Source organism: Cinclus cinclus, chromosome 10 (assembly GCF_963662255.1).
Source record: "Cinclus cinclus chromosome 10, bCinCin1.1, whole genome shotgun sequence".
Taxonomy (NCBI): domain Eukaryota; kingdom Metazoa; phylum Chordata; class Aves; order Passeriformes; family Cinclidae; genus Cinclus; species Cinclus cinclus.
Window position 1 is genome coordinate 18,025,224 of NC_085055.1, and position 17,821 is coordinate 18,043,044.

Consider the following 17,821-nt stretch of genomic DNA (forward strand, 5'->3'; position numbering starts at 1 on the left):
ATGAAGTTAATCCAGAATTTGCAGTATTCTGCTATAAAATCAGTGCAAATACTGAACTAGAGCACACACATGTACATATACTCACTTCTTCTAGTTAGTAATTCCCTAAAATAGGACAAGTTTCTTAGCTAATAAACAACCATTCTTTGGTATTTACAGGTAACCTGAAATCAGGACAGAGAAACACAGCCAATCTTCAGATCCTGAGTAAGCTCACCATTACTTAAGGCTGACCAACCTCTAGACCACAAGTTCCACACTTCCTTATGGATGCTACCACAAGGAACTGCACATCTCCATTTTCTTGGCAGCAATGGCACAACAGGCATTAGATGCCTACAGATCTCTCTGACTTTATGTTTATTTAGCATCACTGTTTTAACGTGGGCAATCACATACATCCAGCTTCAAAAGTGCTGCTGCCAGTGGCTGTTTCAGGAGGTCTGTGTAGGACTCTGAGCAGAGCCCTTCTCCCAGAGGTAAGCTCACAAAATTAATCTTTCTCCTGTCCTGCGAATGTATCACTCATGCCTGCGTGCATAGAAAAAAATGTACAAATACTTTTCACTTTTTGGAATAAAAAGCAATGATTTTTTTATTTAATCATAAAGAAGGACAAAGAGCCTGTCCTACTATTAAAAATAGAACACATAAAAAAGAAGGAGGGGTTTGTATTTTTTTCTTACTTTACAGTTTTCTCCTATATGGTTGCTAATATTTTGTTCATAATAATGGGTGGAGCATCTCAGATAGGATGGTTTAATCTGAGTTAATTAGGATTTACACTCTATTAGAAGTGCCAGAAAGCTTCAGTGCTCTGTAGGGAACCTGTCTCTGGTGCAGTTTGATTGGTACCATCATTGCATAAATAATCTCTGAAAAGATCGCTGACTCTAAACACAGAATAAAAATGAATTAGAGCTCTGACACTCTATTCTTTTCACAGTTTTACAAAACAGACAATTCAAAGATTTTTGCATAAAAATTATCTTTATTTGTACTGAACTTTTACTGATGCAATTAAAGTAATGCTTTATTATTTTTTAATAATACCTGCAGTAAATTATGGCAGGAAACCTAAAATTCCAGTATGAAAAAAAAATCTGAGAAAAGCTTTCTTTTAATTTATATTAATTTTAGATTTATTCTGTTTTCACATGAAGGGCCCAATTCTGCCTACATATTAAGCTGTCAGTAAAATTCAGCTTTCCTTTAGAACAGGCCAGAATCTGGTTCAGAATCTTAAACTCTGACCATATTCTTGACAGAGAAAGTCCAAGCCCTCCTGACTGATTGTTTTTCCCGGTGCAGAAAAATGGGTGGGTGTTTTTAAGGAAGCCTGGATGCAGTTGGTAGTTTTAGCTTTACCTTTCCAAGGCAGCTAAGGCTCCTCTGGAGCTGCTGCGGGCAGACTCCCCGCGCTTTTTGGCGGAGCTCTTCGGCTGATGCTTGTTCCATTATTGATGGCACACGCTGCCTCCGAGGAGCCCTTTGGAGGAGCTGCCCGTGGCCACCTCTGGCTGGTGGCCCTGGCCCTGCCTGAGCTCTCCCAGCAGCGGCATGGCTCCTGTGCCAGGCCCACATCTGCATCCCACCAACATCTAATTTCTGGATGCTGACGCCACTCCCAAATGATCCTGGCCGAGTAAGAAGCACAGCTGCTGAGGACAGGCAGTACAGAGACCGAGATATTCAAAAGCAGTTTGTAATAACTAAGGTGTCTGTTAACCTCCACAGCTTTAAATAACCTTTCAGTGAAACGTGGGCAGGCACGTTCCTCTCCAGGTTGCCAAGCATCCGTGCACTGCGAACAACCTGCAGCCTTATACAGTTATTTGCTCTGGTTTATTGGTCACGCTTTGACAGGAAAAGCCTGCAGGTCTCTGCTTGCCCCTGGCCTTGCTGAGGTGAGAGCTGTGGTGAGCTAAGCCGACACCTCTGCTGCAGAGCTGGGAGCTCGCACTGGTTACGTTTGATCGGCTTATTCGGTGAAGAGCAGTAATACCTGTCCTGGCATTTTGGTGCATTTCTTTCTCTGCTTCATCCCTACTGATTTTACCTTTTGCCAGTGCCCTTTTATGTTTATTTATTTTAGGAAACATAATCTGCATTATAAAGGCTCCTGGATTTGTAAATAGCTTTGCTGATAGGATTTCCTCTCATGGACCTGGTAACGGCATATTATAAATTTTAGACTAACTATGTGATTTGAGTTGGGTTGCCAGGAACAATGTAATAAAAGATACTACTTCAATTGTCATTAAAATCCTGTTACATTTCACTTACGCTTCTCTAGTTTCCCTTAGCACTGCTGGTTAGAAAAGGCAAAAAAATCTATGCATCTGTCTGTCTGCATATTGTCAAGTCACGCCGTGTGCCTACTCTGAATAAAGACACTGTCACAGGTCCTGTAATCAGCATCAAGGCAGTAATGAATAGGAAAATCTTCTGATGATGATCATGATTAACAAAAGGAAATGTAAATAATCTACAGTGCCTAAAGCTCACTTTTTTTTTTTTTTTTTTTTTTTTGCAGAGTGGATTTGCAAGTGAGCTATAAACCCGATCCTTTTCTTATTGAGGTCAGCAGCAAAACTCCTGCTAATTCCAGCTGAAACAAAATCATTCTGCCAGCTTGATGTTTATAGAAATGCATATTACCTTCATGGAGATGTTCTCCCGCTACGGCTTTTTGTATTACAGCCTGCAACTTCATCTAAAGCAAACACAACCTGAGGAATGAAATCTTACTCATATCAAATAAAAAGCTGTTGTTCTGAAATAGCTAGCAATAAATTTTGTCAAGTAATCTACTGGCAAACGTTTAATACTCACAGATCCAAAAGAATCAGTAAATCCAGGGAAGGAAAGGCTGGGCACATCTGAGCACTTGTACTGGGAAGGAGCCGGCAGTGACTCTCTGGTGCCAAGCCTGATAAAGGTGCACCTTTGGGGCATGATTTCCTTTGACAATGAGACTCTGTGTGTGAGTCTTACACTTCCTGAGGTTATTTTACATTCTTGCAAACAGCCAAGTAGTGTGGAAGTTGTGTGGGAGTGGAGTAAATAGGATCAAATTTTTGTAGGAAAAGGCTTTTCAGAGGAGATGGGTGAATTTTTCCTGCAGGCTGTGGAATTGCATATTAAAGGAAGAGCTTGTGCCGTGCTTCCTCCCCCCACTGCTTTTTTTTTTTTTTCTTCTTCTTCTTTCTCCTTTCCCCCTTCTAAATGTAGTGCTGGGCCTCAGGAGGCCCATGAACACACAGAGCTTCCTACTGAGGTTGTCACTTGACTGACAGCAAAAAGCTTCTGGGGAGATGGACGAGCCTGAGTAGGTGGACATAGAAAAATGGAGAATGTAAAGATAAAGTAAAAATAGAACCGAATGTTCATCCAAAATAACAGCCCTTTCAAGGGTTTAATGTAACATATAAACGTTGTGTTTGTGGTTGGAAAAAACATAAAGCAACTCTGCATGTATAAGCATACATGTGTGTGAGACATTTGATATCCATTCAGTGTTCTGTTAGAAATTCTATTAACTACAGAGATACATCTGAGACAACGCCCTTGTGTCAATGCCCAGTTGTTTATACACGAATATATTCCCTCAGTGCTTTAAAATACGAAGGAACAAATTGTGAGTGAACAGGAAATACAACAATATTTCAGTCCTTACATTTCAAGATGATTTACAGTCTCTCAGAGGCTCCGTGTTTGTGTGTTCATGTGCCTGTTCGTCTATACCACTCGAGTCCTGATCTCTAAATAATTCGGCTGGGGTTGACCTCTCTGAAGCAGACAGGATCAAACATTTAACACACTGTCATAATTATTACAGTGTCTGCTGCAAGTGAATGCAGTTTCACTGAGGAGCTGAGACAAATACAAGATCTGAGACAAATACCAGAGACGTTGGCTGTGCTTTATTGAGCTGCATTAAATTGGCCATTTAAACGGTGTAAACTTGATGATGGTGCAAACATGATTAGTTCCCATCAAAGCCAAATCGCTCCTGATAGTGAGTTACAATAACATAAGTTGTCAGGTCGGCAGCTGCGCAGTCTGCTCAGGTAATAATTTGTTTAAGACAAATGTAGCAGCCCTGACGGCTGCAACAAAATTTTAAGGAATAAATTTTGATGTCAGATACTTTGTTGAAGGGTGGAGTTGCTGGCTGAAGCCGAGAACAGGATTTAGTCCAAGTATCAATGACATCTGTTAAAACCAAGCTGGGCTTTTACGATTCGTTGAAATGACACAAAGTAAGGAAATTGTGATGATTTTGGCAAGACTTCTTAAAAAAACCCCACATACTGGAGCCAAAATATAGGAGATTTGGTAGGACTGCAAACATTTTATTTTATGACATTTGCAGGCCTTTTTTACATTGGCTGTGTTTATTTTATATGACTTTTCTTAACAAATTAAAATTGCATTAAATTACAGAAAAAAAATTTAAGGTTCCAAAGCATTTTTATATACTTTTAATGACGACTGACTCTTCTGGCATTGCCACAAAAATAACTTGAATTAAAAAAAGAAGACGTTTTGATGCTTCAACATTCCCATAAAGTTTATCCTGACTAGTAGTCGATCTGTCAGAGGCATCAAAGATGTGAAAAGAAGAACATTCAGATAGTTTTAATTGAGGACTGCCTACATATCTGTGTAAATAATAAAAAAGGCACTAAACCTTTTCTTCCTTCTCATTAGGCCAAGAATTGTTGTAGATAATTGAAGCCAGGAAGTACAAGTTCTAACAGTTGCATTGACCGTGCTACACTGTTTTCTAACGCCCCTTATCCAAGCAGCCGCTTGAAAGATTTATTTTCTACGGAAAGAGAAAAACACGCCAGGTATCTTTGCAGGGTTATCTTTAAGCTTCTGCCAGTGGGAGCTCCAAAAGAAATGTTCAAGGCTAAGGAAGATAATCTGAGCCTCAGAAATAGGAACCTCATTGTAAATACGGTGTTAACAAACTTTAAAAGCAGTTGTAAGTGCCAAAAAATGCATCCGCCCTAGATCTTGACCTGAAATTAAACCAGGTGAAAGATACTCTATGTTTTAAGCAAAAAGTGTCAGTAAGGGTGTGTTTATAAGTACTGTGTTTCACAGATATTTGAATTTGGGGGAAACTAGAACGATTTAAAGAGAAAACAGCAGATTCTGAGCAGGCGTGCTTCCCGATGCACAGAATCGTTAGTCAAGCTTTAAGTCGCTTTCAAAGTATTTTTTAGCTAATCGAGCCTGTAAAGGGCTTCTGTGCGGAAGCTACAGCTAATCGGCAAGGATTCGTTTTGTCCCAGACGGCGGAAAGATCCTCCGAGAGTCTGGGTGCGATTCCCCGAGCGCGGGGTGCAAGGATGCAGCCGGGGGAAGGAGCTGAGTCCCGCACGGAGCGAGGGAGTGCCGGGGGTGCCGGAGGGCGCTGCGGGAGCCCCACGGGAGAAGAGGGGGCTCTTACCCCTCCGAATCTGCGGGAAACTGAGGCAGCGCCGCCGCCAAGAGCTGCGGGTGGGAACGCGGAGGACTGGAAGGGGAGGCGCTCGGGCACCGCCGGTTCTGGATCTTGCCGAGGCTCGGGCAGCGGTACCGACAGCGGCGGAGGGACGGAGCATCACGGGGCGGGCAGCGCCGGTGCTGCTCGGTTTGCGCCCGTCCCGCAGCGCTGTCCCGGACATACAGACAGGTCCGGGGGCAGCTCTGTGAGTACGGACTGATCAAGGACGGTGCTCAACCCGCTGCCTGACCCACCCGAGGCTTAGCGGGCTTCTAAAAACTACGATTTTGCTGCCAAGGCGCGTTTAGAGAGCATTTTTTAAGAAGTCAGCTGTTCGGAGCGTTCAAAGCAAAGCGGGGCTGCGGCTGCACAGCGCAGGTTCCCGGGGACAGCCGAAGGACGTCAGCCAACACAGGTGTCCCCGGGCACGGCTCGGGTGGACGCGTCCCGTGTACGGCTGTGGACGAGGGGGAAGTGCACGAGCCCGATGGATCTTAGCGTTCGGAGGGACTCGCTCCGAACCCGGCTTTCCCAGCAGCCCGCCCCGCCCGGCCGCTGCCCCGGCGCATAAAGCGTGAACGATTGGCACCTTCACGGTGAGCGCCGGGGCCGCCCTCTGCCGCTCCCTGAGCATCCCTGCCCGTCCCTGGCCCTCTCTGCCGGTCTCTGAGCATCCCTGCCCGTCCCTGGCCATCTCTGCCGGTCCCTGAGCATCCCTGCCCGTCCCTGGCCATCTCTGCCGGTCCCTGTCCCTCCCTGTCCGGCCCCGGGGAGCCGCTGCCGCGGGAGCCGCTGCTCCCGCCAGGTGGCGCTGTTGCTCAACGGTGGCGCCGGGCCGGGCCGGGCCGGGCCGGGCGGGGCCGTGGCAGCTCCGGGACGCTCCCGGGACGGGCCCGGGACGCGGAGCCGCCGCGGGCTCGGCGCGGGGCAGATCCGTGTGCGCACCACGGCCGCGGCTCTCCCGCCAGTCCGCCTGTCCTAACTTTGCCTTTTCGCCTTCTCCATCATCCTCCGGAGTTCGGACACTGTTAAGGCGGCAGACCCCGCGGAACAGCCGCTCGGGCCGCGCTCCTCACCCGGCCCCTCCGGAGCGCCCCGCAGCGCCCGGCCCGGCTCCCCGCGCGGGGCGGGGCGGGGCGGGGCGGGGCGCGCGGCGCGGAGCGGAGCGGAGCGGGCGGCGATTGGCGGCGGCTCCTGACGGACGGGCCGGCCCCGCCCCCTTGGCAATGTCTAGCGCGCACCGCGCGCCCCATGTAGGCAGTTATTCCGCTGGGATAGCGCGGCCGGAGCGCGGCGGCGGCATGGCCGGGGTCCCGATCTGCGCCCTCCTCCCGCTCCTGGTCGGCGTCTGCGGCGCCGTCACTGGCTCACGGGTCTATCCCGCCAACGAAGGTGAGGCTTGCCGGCGGCCGGGCTGCCCGTTCGCCCGGCGGGGTGCCGGGGCAAAGTTCGGTGTCCCCGGGGCGGGCAGCGGTGCTCTCCCGTCCCCTCCCAGCCTCGGCGCTCCGCTCGCCGTCGGGACGGCGCTTGTCCCGGCGCCGCTCCGGCCGGTGGCTGCCCGTCCGGCGGGTGGACCTGCCCGAGCGGCGCTGCCGGGGCCGGCCGCGGTGCCGGCACAGGTGTCGCGGGGCGGATCGGCCTCCGCCTGCCCCGGCCGGGCCGGACCGCCGAGATGCAGCGCTCCCGCGAGCTCCGCCGGGCCGGCCCCGGAACGGAGGGCGGCTCGTGAAACCGGTTCTCCCGGGAGCGCTCGGCGGCTCCGCGCCGTTCCCCGGGGCCCCGGTTCAGCCCGTTCTGCGGGACCGTCCGGCGGCGGCTCCGCGGGGGAAGCCCCCGGTATGGGCGTGGGATGCCGGTCGCCTCGGGAGCCCCTGCCAGATCTCTCCATGCCCAGCCGCGCTCCCGGGCTCTCGGAAAGTACCGACCCGGGGCCCGTCGCTGGCATGCGGGCGCGCTGTCCCCGGCGGCGGGAGGTGCGGTGCCCAGCGCCGGGGGAGCGCTCCGACAGCCGCTCCGCTGTCTCTCGCAGGTGTGCCGCGGCTCCGCCGCTCACCTCCGCGCCCCTGAGCGGCTCCGGTGCGCCGGGAAACGAGCGTGAGATTTCTCGGAGTTTCGAAGTGTTTATAAGATATTGGCGCGGTCGGAAATAACATTTCGTTTCAAGTGGAAGGTGGATGCGATCGTGCTCCGCACATATGGAAACGTTCAGGTGAACCATTTATTTTAATATTGCCTTTTGGCAGCTGGAATTTAATCTCTTTTATTTGTACCTTTCTGCAGTTACCTTGCTGGATTCCAGATCAGTTCAGGGAGAACTGGGGTGGATAGCAAGTCCCCTGGAAGGAGGGGTAAGTTTTAAACCGCTATCTGATCAAAAGGGTAAAGGGGGTGATTAGTAACTTTCAGAGAGTCCTAATGGCTCGATTATTGTTGATTGTGGTGAGGAGGTCAGATTTCTTCCCTGGCTTACCAAGTGAATTACTCTTTGTTGGAGAAACTCTATACTCCCTTTGGATAGTTCTGTCATGGAATAAGTGGAAACCAAAAGGGCAGAAAAGAGTTTCAGAATTAAGAGATTGGTTGAGACATGATCTTAGATGCCTATTTAAAACTGAAATACCAACAAGAAATGCGATCTGCCGACTGAATTGGCATTCTTGACTGCTGTTATTTTATCTGTGGACTGTCTTGGCTGGGAGATGTTCAGGGCAATTGCCGTTCTATTTCTGGATGAAAGAGTAGGGATCAATATACACGATAGACCTTTTGTTGTGATGCGACAGTTGTCCTGTTTCATAGTGTAAATGTCGTTTGTTTTGGTTTCTGAGCGGATAAACTGCAGCATTCAATGCTTGACTGTGGTTCCTTGGAGTTTCTTTTTATGTACTTTTACGATTATTGAACAGAAGGTTGCTCGAATGCACTGCGCAGGGGTGCTGTGATGACGTTAAGATGTTCATTGTGGGCTTAGAGTCCCTTTGCTTAGACAGCTGCACACAAGGTAGCTTTATTTTTTGGTTTAGCTTTATATTATCTGTTGCTCCTTGCTGCTCCCTCATCTGTGACCTGACCTGCAGGGTGCCCAGTGCCTCTCTGGGAAACTCCTTCGAATGTTGGACTCTGGAGTTGCTGGGATCTGGAGGAGACCATACTTCATGGGACTTTCTTTTAATAAGCAATTAGAAAAGCTTTTTCTTTCTTCATACGAACAATTGAAGCAAAAATGCTGGCAGTGAGCACTAAACGTGAATGCAAAAAAATAAATCCCAAATCCTTTTAATATTGAATGAGTAAAAGTAGCTTGGATTCTTTAAGCAGAAGTAACTAAGTCAAAGTGTTTGAAAAAGGAAAGTGCTCAAAGATCAGGACCTGTGCACAACATAACACTGAATTCTTCAGAAAACCTACAAATTTACTTTTTTTTTTTTTTTGTGTGTGCGTTCCCACTCGTAATTAGAAGAAGCAGAGCTAAGGAAACAGCAGTGAGCGGAAGGAATCCGAGGCTGCGTTGGCTGGTGATGCATTATGCATAAGCTCTGAATAACCATAATATGGGAGAATGGGGGATTGTTTTGCTCCCCCATTGTTTTTTCTGGGTGAACTTGACTACAGTCCTGGCTTGTGCTCTGCCTGAGCACACTGTGCTGTCCCCGAAACTTGGTTTTTCAGAGACTGGGGATGTGATTGGCAGGCCTCTGGCAGTACCCACGGTGCACATTCAGTGCTGATTGCAGGCAATTGCCCTCATCCTTTGACAGAGTGGAAAGGTACAGCTCTATCTCGGTGAGAGTCGGGGCTGCCTTGTCAATCCCACACCCTGGAAATGTTGGTTAATGAGACGGGGTCTTTCGGATGGCTCTCCAAGGGATATCTACACTGTGTATTAAAACAGAACCTAAAATGCAAGTTTTAATAAGTCAGCAGTGGAATCAATGATCAACTGTGTATTATTAATGGCTCTTGGATTCCCCCTTTCCCCACATGGTTTTTCTGAAAGCGCCATGCAAGCTTGAGAAGGAGAAATGTGTGCTCTTATTGTGGACGTGACTCGTTTCACCAAGCCTACATCCGTGTGTTCTATTTTTAAGCCTGTAGTGAAAAATTTAAGAGTACATGGTCTGTTTCTGAGATACAGTGCTTGGAAAGCGTTTACTTCATATGCTGCAGATGCATTTCAAGCAGCAGGAACAAACTCCTTTATCTTCCCGGGAAGAATTTGTCCTTCAGTGCTTTTCTTAAATTGTGTATACTTTATTGTCTGTTTAAAAAAAAAAAAAGTATTTTTCTGAACCACACTGTTCCTGGGGTGTGAGGGTTGTTTGGATAGGAAGGGCTGGAGATAAAGATTTAGTCATTTAGCAGTGACTAACTATATAGTAGCCCCGGAGGAATTAATGAATTGCATTATAAATGTAATTAATGATTTACTCTTGCATTTCACAGTTGAAAAGCAGGTTTTTTGCTCAGAAAGTTTTAATCTGTGTCATTAAACTGTGGGAAGAGCGCAATTATAAAATTTAATTTCAGCTTGAAAGTAAAAAGTTACAGCTTTGACCACATACTTAGAATTACAAGTCATTTACAGCGGCTGGAAATTTTGGGCTGTAGTTATTTTCAGCTCTGTCAGAAAGATGCAGTTGGGTTTGTTTTGTCTTTGTGTGTTAATGAAGTAAGAAGCCCAGCTCTGTACATTTGTGTGTTGGTCAGCAGATGGGTGTGTTGAGAACATGATCCAAAAACTCGCTGAATTCAATTGCTGTGTGTCTGTTGACCTCAGTGGTCCCTCTATTGAATCCTCTAGCAGCATCCTCCATTGTGTAAATGCACTAAAGGAAATCCTATCAACAAGTATTATTTCCCTCTGCTTCTTCCTTTCTCTTGTACCACACACAATATTGGTAGCATAGGCAATCTGAAGATAAGCAGAATGGAAAGTGATGGATCATAAAGACAATATTGTAGCACTACACTAGCTCTGTGGCGCTCTAAATTAAACAAGCCTGTCTTCTTACTAACAACATGCTACACTTTACATTGATAGATGATTTTTTGAGATTTATTTCTTCCTTTTCTCTGGAAAGGAGTGACATGCTGAGTATTGATTTCCCCCCTCCTTCATTTTAATTTGCAGTTATCTCTAGGCAGCAAATAAAATATTATTCTTTCTGCTCCTAGTGACTCATGGTGCTAACTGCTGTCATTCTATAAAGGGATTCAGCTAAGCTGGAAGCTTTTTAAGTAAAAATCACTTGCATAAGAGCAATCCTTTGGAGAAGAATGCAGGATATTATACAAGAAGCCCCTTCATCTTAAGAAGGCTTCTGTTTATCAAAGCTATGGCTTCAGTAGTTCTGAAAAGCACTTCTGAGAAGTCTCTTAGAAGTTATTGCTGTTTCCTAAGGATAATTTTATATGCTTCATTGTATTGCCTGCAAACATAGTCAGCATATCATTATCTAATATTTTTATAGGGAAGGATAAATTGAATAGTATAAATGCAAGTGCTATGGTTTTGCTTTTTTTTTTTTTCCTTTCCCCTGGAATGATTTATTTTCCTAATGCCCCTACTTTCCCTTCTCATCCTGTCAGTAGAGTACTGTGATAAACTTTCTTCTGTTCATGATAAAACTTGGACCAGTTTTTTCAGAACTGTTGTGTATGGGTACTTTCCTTTTCTGAGTTCATTTTGCTGAACACCTGCATCTCCTCCTTCCATACCCACCTTCAATTACACATTTTATTGTTTCTTAATCATGTTGCCTGGTTGGCACTTCTGAAGATGCCTGAACTTGATTTGAGGGGTGTAACAATTTTTGAAGAATGCTGCTGTCCTGATCTTTCAGCCCTTTTCCTCACTGCTAAACTTTTTGGGATTTGGGTAATGTGAATTTGGCAGTTCCCTGACTTTTCCTTTATAAAAAAAAGATGTGTAGTATTTCTTTTTTTACCTTCCTGCTAGTGAGAAGCTCTATTTGGGTAACAAAGTTATGGTGGTGTTGCTGACAGACTGATGATGTTGTCTCTTTACCTGTTTTTCCTTCTCTAAGAGCTACCTAAGTCAAGGACCCAGCTCTTTGTAGACCACTATTTTTGCCCAGCTCCAAAATAGAATTTATTGAGTCTGTCTGGTATATTGATAGCCCAGGAAAGTAGTTGGTAGCTTAGAAAAATAATAAGGGATGGCTCAAGAGTTTTGAAAATAAGTGGTAGTGATGCCTGAAATGTGGATGTCACTCTGTCTGTGTGACTCAGTTGTGCTGTGTCACCTGTTGGATATTCCCAGGTGCAAGGCAGGGTCCATGAGATCTGCTGCAGAAAAAACACTGCAGAGCAGGTCAGTGCTGCTCTGTGAGTCTGTAAAATTCTGTGTGTAGCCCTGCTCTAGGCAGTGTTCTGTGGGCTGAACTGTACTGCAAGTGAACCTAGTCAGGCAAGGGAGCATTCTTGGATTGGTTCAGAGGGCCCTTAAAATGCACGCTTGCTCCTCCAGGCACGAGCAACTTGGAATTTCTCCTGAACAAATGCTTCCTTTAATGTCCAAGCAGTTGAAGTCCTGGCTATGGCTTGGCCTGCTGGGTTGTTTTTTGGTCTGTTTGTTTCCCTGCAATGGAACAAGTGCACATTGTTGTGAGGTTCTGTTGTTCCTTTTAATAGTGATGTATATTTCTCCCCGTTTTCCTCCCTGCAGTGGGAGGAAGTGAGCATCATGGATGAGAAGAACACTCCTATCCGCACCTATCAAGTCTGCAATGTGATGGAGCCCAGTCAGAATAATTGGTTACGAACTGATTGGATTCCCCGTGAGGGGGCTCAGAGGGTTTATATTGAGATCAAGTTCACGCTAAGAGACTGCAACAGCCTGCCTGGTGTCATGGGAACTTGCAAAGAGACTTTCAACCTTTATTACTACGAATCAAACAATGATAAAGAGCGTTTTATTCGCGAGAGCCAGTTTGCCAAGATCGACACCATTGCTGCTGATGAGAGCTTCACCCAGGTGGACATTGGTGACAGGATCATGAAGCTGAATACAGAGATACGGGATGTGGGACCGCTCAGCAAGAAGGGGTTTTATTTGGCTTTCCAGGACGTTGGTGCCTGCATTGCTTTGGTCTCTGTCCGTGTGTTCTACAAGAAGTGCCCGCTGACGGTTCGGAACCTGGCGCAGTTTCCAGACACCATTACTGGGGCTGACACCTCCTCTCTGGTGGAGGTTCGTGGCTCCTGTGTCAACAACTCGGAAGAGAAGGATGTGCCAAAAATGTACTGTGGGGCAGATGGCGAATGGCTGGTGCCCATTGGCAACTGCCTGTGCAATGCTGGCTACGAGGAGCGCAACGGAGAATGCCAAGGTAGGATGAGCCATATTGTACTGTTCATTAGGGCTTAGTGGAATGCATAATTGGATCGGGGATGAGAGCAAATGGACTAAAGCCAGTGATTAGCAGCCCTGTGGGATGTGGTGGGACAGAGGGGTTTAATGAAGAAGTCCAATGGCTCCAGGTGGCAAGGCTAAGAATTATATAATGCAAAACAAATGATACTGCTGTAATAGGCAGAAGGTGAAACACATTTTCTAGCAGACGCCTAAATTTGATTTGGCTCATGATAGTCACCAAAATGCAGATGACTGCAGAGCAGTGCAGTTGAACTACCGTTGTTTGAAGAGACAAATCTTTTAAGGGAACTATGTTAAACACAGGAAATTCTGGCAAAGTTGACTTTGGATAATGCAGTAGATTAAGAACCAGTCTGGGAGGCAGAACAGGACTTTTAGCTGGATTACTTTCCTGCTCTAGGAAGTGACAATCTTTGGTGTTTTACTTGTTGCAAATTTCTAGCACTAAATACCCTTTGATATTTGACGCTGCTGCCTTTGTTAAATATTTTCATTTCTCAGAGAGCCTCTATTGTCAGTTAAATAATAGAGGTGCTAGGATACTCTTAGAAATGCTAAAAGTCTCCACCCCACCCTCCCACACACACACACCATCCTGTGTGCTGCAGAATTAGGGATTAAAGTTTGTATAAAAGACAGATTCGCCTAAAAGAAAAAACCTCAATACCTATATTATCTTCGCCTCCCTTTTCTGGATAAAGAAGCTGTAGAAGGTTACGGAAGAAGAGAGTTTATAAATAAAATATCTTTAGCCTCTGCTTTGAAAGTCTTGCTCATGTAAGCATAAATTAAGATCAAACTTAAATGGATTCTTGCACAGGTCAGTGAGCTTAATTTTGCTGGGTGCTGAATTGAAGGTGCTCAGCTCCTTCAGGGATTTGGAAGCATGCTTATAGAAAAGCTTCTTTGGAGTCAGTTGCCTCATCTTCTTCATGTGTTTTTTTACTAGAGCATTTTTATCATCTTGATACTGAGAACAAGTTAGCAAAGCAAGTAACTGTCTGTTTTCGTGATGGATTCCTAAGAGAACGGTGTCTTTTGAATGTCCTACTTGATTTCTTTTAAATGGTAATTTACAGTCAATATGAAGTTCATTATTATGCACTGAGATTAAATTTTGGTAGGAAAGAAGTGCTTTGTGTGAAATCAGCCTTAATTCCCCGAGTTTTTGCTCTGTGACAGAAGCCTAATGTGGTATAGTGGTAACAAAATTGCTATGGGATGACATTAGAGGACTGAAAGATGAGCTGCACAATGACAGGGCATCCTGTCTGGGGTAAAATGCTCTGGTTTTGGTTGTTTTTTTCCATCCTGTGAGATGGAAACTTGAAAGCCTGCTTGCCACAAAATGTGTGAGCCTGTGGCTGTGGTACTGCCTGGGTGCTGCCTGGGGAGGTGCTATTACTCTCTTACAGCTCAATAACTTCAGAGCAAAGCTTCCTGACACCTTACCAGCCTGGGTTGTGAGAGGAGGAAGTGAAGTGAAGTGGGGAAGCATTTATTGGTTTATTGCACAGAGGTGATTCCACCTTCTCCTGAAGGCCTATTAGGTCAGCACTGCATCCTTCTGATTGACATAGATCATTCATTTTTCAGTGTCAGTGGCCCAAGTGTGGTGAGCTAATTGTCCAACAAATCCAGTGTTCTTCAGGGGAAATCTCTTGAGGTTTTGCTGATGGGCAGTGGTTATGGTGGCATGTTTTTTAAGTTTATTTTTGTTAGTGTTGGACTAGATCTTGGGGATGAATGTCAGCTTGGCTAAAGGCTCTTTGCTGCATCTGGGGATATTTGGGCTCAGGAAACCTTATTCTCCATTTCCCAATTAAAAGGAAGATCAGGTGATGCCACATGGACAGAGGTGTTAGAAATGTTCTGTCTCTTGGGCTCTCCAGAGTGAGGTTGGCCTGTGCTAGTCATTTTGAGAGTGCTTGAGCCAGCACATAATTGCAAGTGCTAAACCCATTTCATCAGCTGTTACTTGTGGTTTCCTTTTCTCACTTCTGCCATTCTCCAGCCAGAACAGTTAGCTGGGAAGCTCCTTCTGGTGAATTCATGGAGCTTACCAGAACTGTGCAGCTTCTCTCTGGTTTCCAGTGAGGCTGTTAAAGCAGTTTGGCCTTTGACACTACTGAATGAGGTTTCCTCTTTTCTTTCCACTCTTAACTTAATCGTTTAGCTAATGTTCTGCTCTGACAGGTTTTTGGAGGGGAGGAGGAGGATGAAGTGAGGAGGATTCCTGTGGTTTTGATGCAGAGGACTGGGGGCAGGGGAAGAGACTTTGAGTTTGGGAAAGGCTGTGCAGGGGCTCTGGTGTGGGACGGGAGCTGGTGAGCAGGTTCCACCTCAATTGTTTTTCAATAGCCTGACTGTGGCAGGACAAATACAAGGGAAGGTCAGAGGTTGTCCGTTTCCTCATCCATCTTCCCCTGTGATCCTAGGGTCAGACTTAGGATTGATTAAGATCTTAAATGTTTAACAAAAGCTCAGTGGGCAGGAATACTTTGGGCCAGTGGACTGGCGCTTTGCACTTGCTGGAAGACCCCCAGTCTGTGTTGGAGCTCCTGGTCCTCTCCTGGGACCTGCTGCCTGCCACACAATGCTGGGACAGACCAGCTGGTCCTTGGGCTGTCCTCCAAGCTGCTTCAAGTTCACTCACCCCTCCCAATTTTTAAATAATACATTTTCCTTGAGATTCTTTTGCCTAATTTCTGATGTGTGTGTGGGAAGCGTAATGGAAAGCCTTTTCACATCTAAAATTCTTGTAGTGGGAGTTAATGACTTTCTGACCTCAAATGGGATTTTTAAAAAAGTTGTGTTGGTGGTATGGAGGTGTTTGAATATGATGTCAAAAAAACTATCCTTTTTCTGACTGCTATTCTTTTTTTTCCAGTTGACTTTATTGATTATGATTCTTACTAAATATCCATGAGTTTGTGTGTCTATGTATATATGTAAAATCACGGGACAGGAAGGAAAAGGAGCAAACTACTTAATCCATATTTATTTGGGAAGCTTCACAGGTGTATGAAGTGGCAGTGGTTCTGCAAAATTGGTTCTAATCCAAAACTGGTGCAGATGAACTTGAAGCTGTGAATTAGATACCAAAAAAATTCCGATTTGCTATTTCTACTGCTATTTATTATCCCTCACATCTGTGTTAGTGACTGTCGATTTAGGAGAGTATGAATGTGGAATATTGTTGATGGAAGATGACTAGCCCAAATAGTGGCACATCTCAAGGCTGAGGCAATCGGTGCTTTAGGGCAAAGCTGAGACATAAAAGTAATTTTGAACTTCACTTGTACTCATCATTGTTATGGAAATTGTTTTGTTGCGCATTAATAAAATGTGGTTTGGATTTAGTTATGATTTCCTTATGATAAAACACGTATCTTTCTAATTCAAAGAGGGGGGGGAACACAAGCAGGAAGGGAGAAAAGACAGATTAAAGAAGCAATAGACTGTAGCCATCTGTGATGATTTTGATGCTGTGAAATTACAAATCTCAATTTTAGACCTGCCATTTAGTATAAATATGTGAGACAGTTGAGATTTTTTTCTGTGATATTGTAAAGGTTACAAGAGCCAACAGCTTTGTCTTCATCTACACTTGCTTTTTCCGAGTTGTGAATTGGCCAATTGGCAGAAAATCCAGTGTCATTTAAAATATGGCTCAGTCCTGGTTTCATATCACTGCTGTTTTTAGAATTTTCATTCGAACTTTGATAAGAGCATCCCTAAGAAGCAATAATTTGAATGATAAGATTCTTTTTATCTTGGAGGCTTTGAAGAGTGGCTGTGATCATTGAAAGCAGCAGTTCAGTTTACATCAGAAGTGTACAGTCTAATTATATGTTTTTCTGCGATAAGGTTCTTGGATGGTGGGTTTTTTTAAGGGCGGGGAAGTAAAGTAATTTGTGTGTACTTACCCATTTTAGTCATAGATAACTTCTTTGTCAAAATAGCACCGATGTACACAGTCTGTCTGCACACAAGGGTGATCAGAAGGGTGACTAAGACTCTGCAGATTGGAGAATTCAGAAGGATTTTTTTTCAGGTTGATTATTTTTGGCAGGGGAAAAAAAATGCACAGACTCAACATGTTAGGTTTTAAAAGGAGCTGAGAAGACGGAAGCTACAGGCGGGGCCTGGGAGCGATACTGAAACACAGTCTGTCTGAACCAAATTTAGTTGGTTCTCCTCTCTGCTGATTTGGTTATGTTATGTTCTCATGTAGCTCAATAGATCTTCCAAGGGTTACTCCCTCTGTGATTTTCTTGTGCCACCTGGTGCATTTAAAAATCTGCATTTAAATGTCATTGCAGGAACTGTATTGCTTTTCTCCTGCCTGGCCTCCTCAGAAGTCAAGTTAGAGTTGTCCCTTCATGTATTGCTTGGAGAAAGGCTGTGATTGCTTCCTCCTGAATTTCTGACAAGACTTCTGCTAGTACACAGGGGAGCAGTGTCTGGTCCTTATTCTGTGTGTTACTGGTGGAAAGCACAGTCCTCAGAGTCAAAGCCAGATGAGCTTTGTGGTGGGAATGAATTTCATGGCAGGTCTGGGTAGTCTTCTGTGGGACTTCCAGCCCATCTTTGGGTTCGTGTGTTCTTTTAGGATTTAAAAAAAGAAAGGCAACCCAAAACTTTCCAGACAACTCACCCAGTGTGTGATGCGTTCAGTGTTTAGATCTTGGCTGGGTAAGGGTTATAATCTGTGTAATAATGTTCCCCGCTGAGCTTGGTCTTTGTGCTTGTGAGTAGTGATTAAAGAAATACCCAGCAGTACTCCAAGTTCTTTTGAGACTGCATCAAAAAGCCCCCCAAACTTGTGAGATAAATATCTTATCTGGTTTCGTCCCATTATGGGACATCCTTTTTGCATGTTGCAAGGAGCAGGTGAGGTCACACAGTCTTGTGAA

At 45.4% G+C, this 17,821-nt stretch overlaps 1 protein-coding gene across 4 annotated transcripts in view; it reads left to right on the forward strand.

The window, feature by feature from the left end:
- Window positions 1-6,804: 6,804 nt before the first annotated feature.
- EPHA4 (EPH receptor A4) overlaps window positions 6,805-17,821 on the forward strand; it is a 101,425-nt gene continuing 90,408 nt past the window's right edge. Inside the window, exons 1-3 of one of the 4 annotated variants that reach the window (XM_062499395.1) lie at window positions 6,805-6,895; window positions 7,784-7,851; window positions 12,192-12,855. In XM_062499395.1, coding sequence (XP_062355379.1) covers window positions 6,805-6,895; window positions 7,784-7,851; window positions 12,192-12,855 — 823 coding nt within the window. Of the gene's footprint in view, window positions 6,896-7,446; window positions 7,613-7,783; window positions 7,852-12,191; window positions 12,856-17,821 lie in introns of those variants that run through there. The other 3 variants (XM_062499397.1, XM_062499394.1, XM_062499396.1) reach the window with 3 other exon arrangements.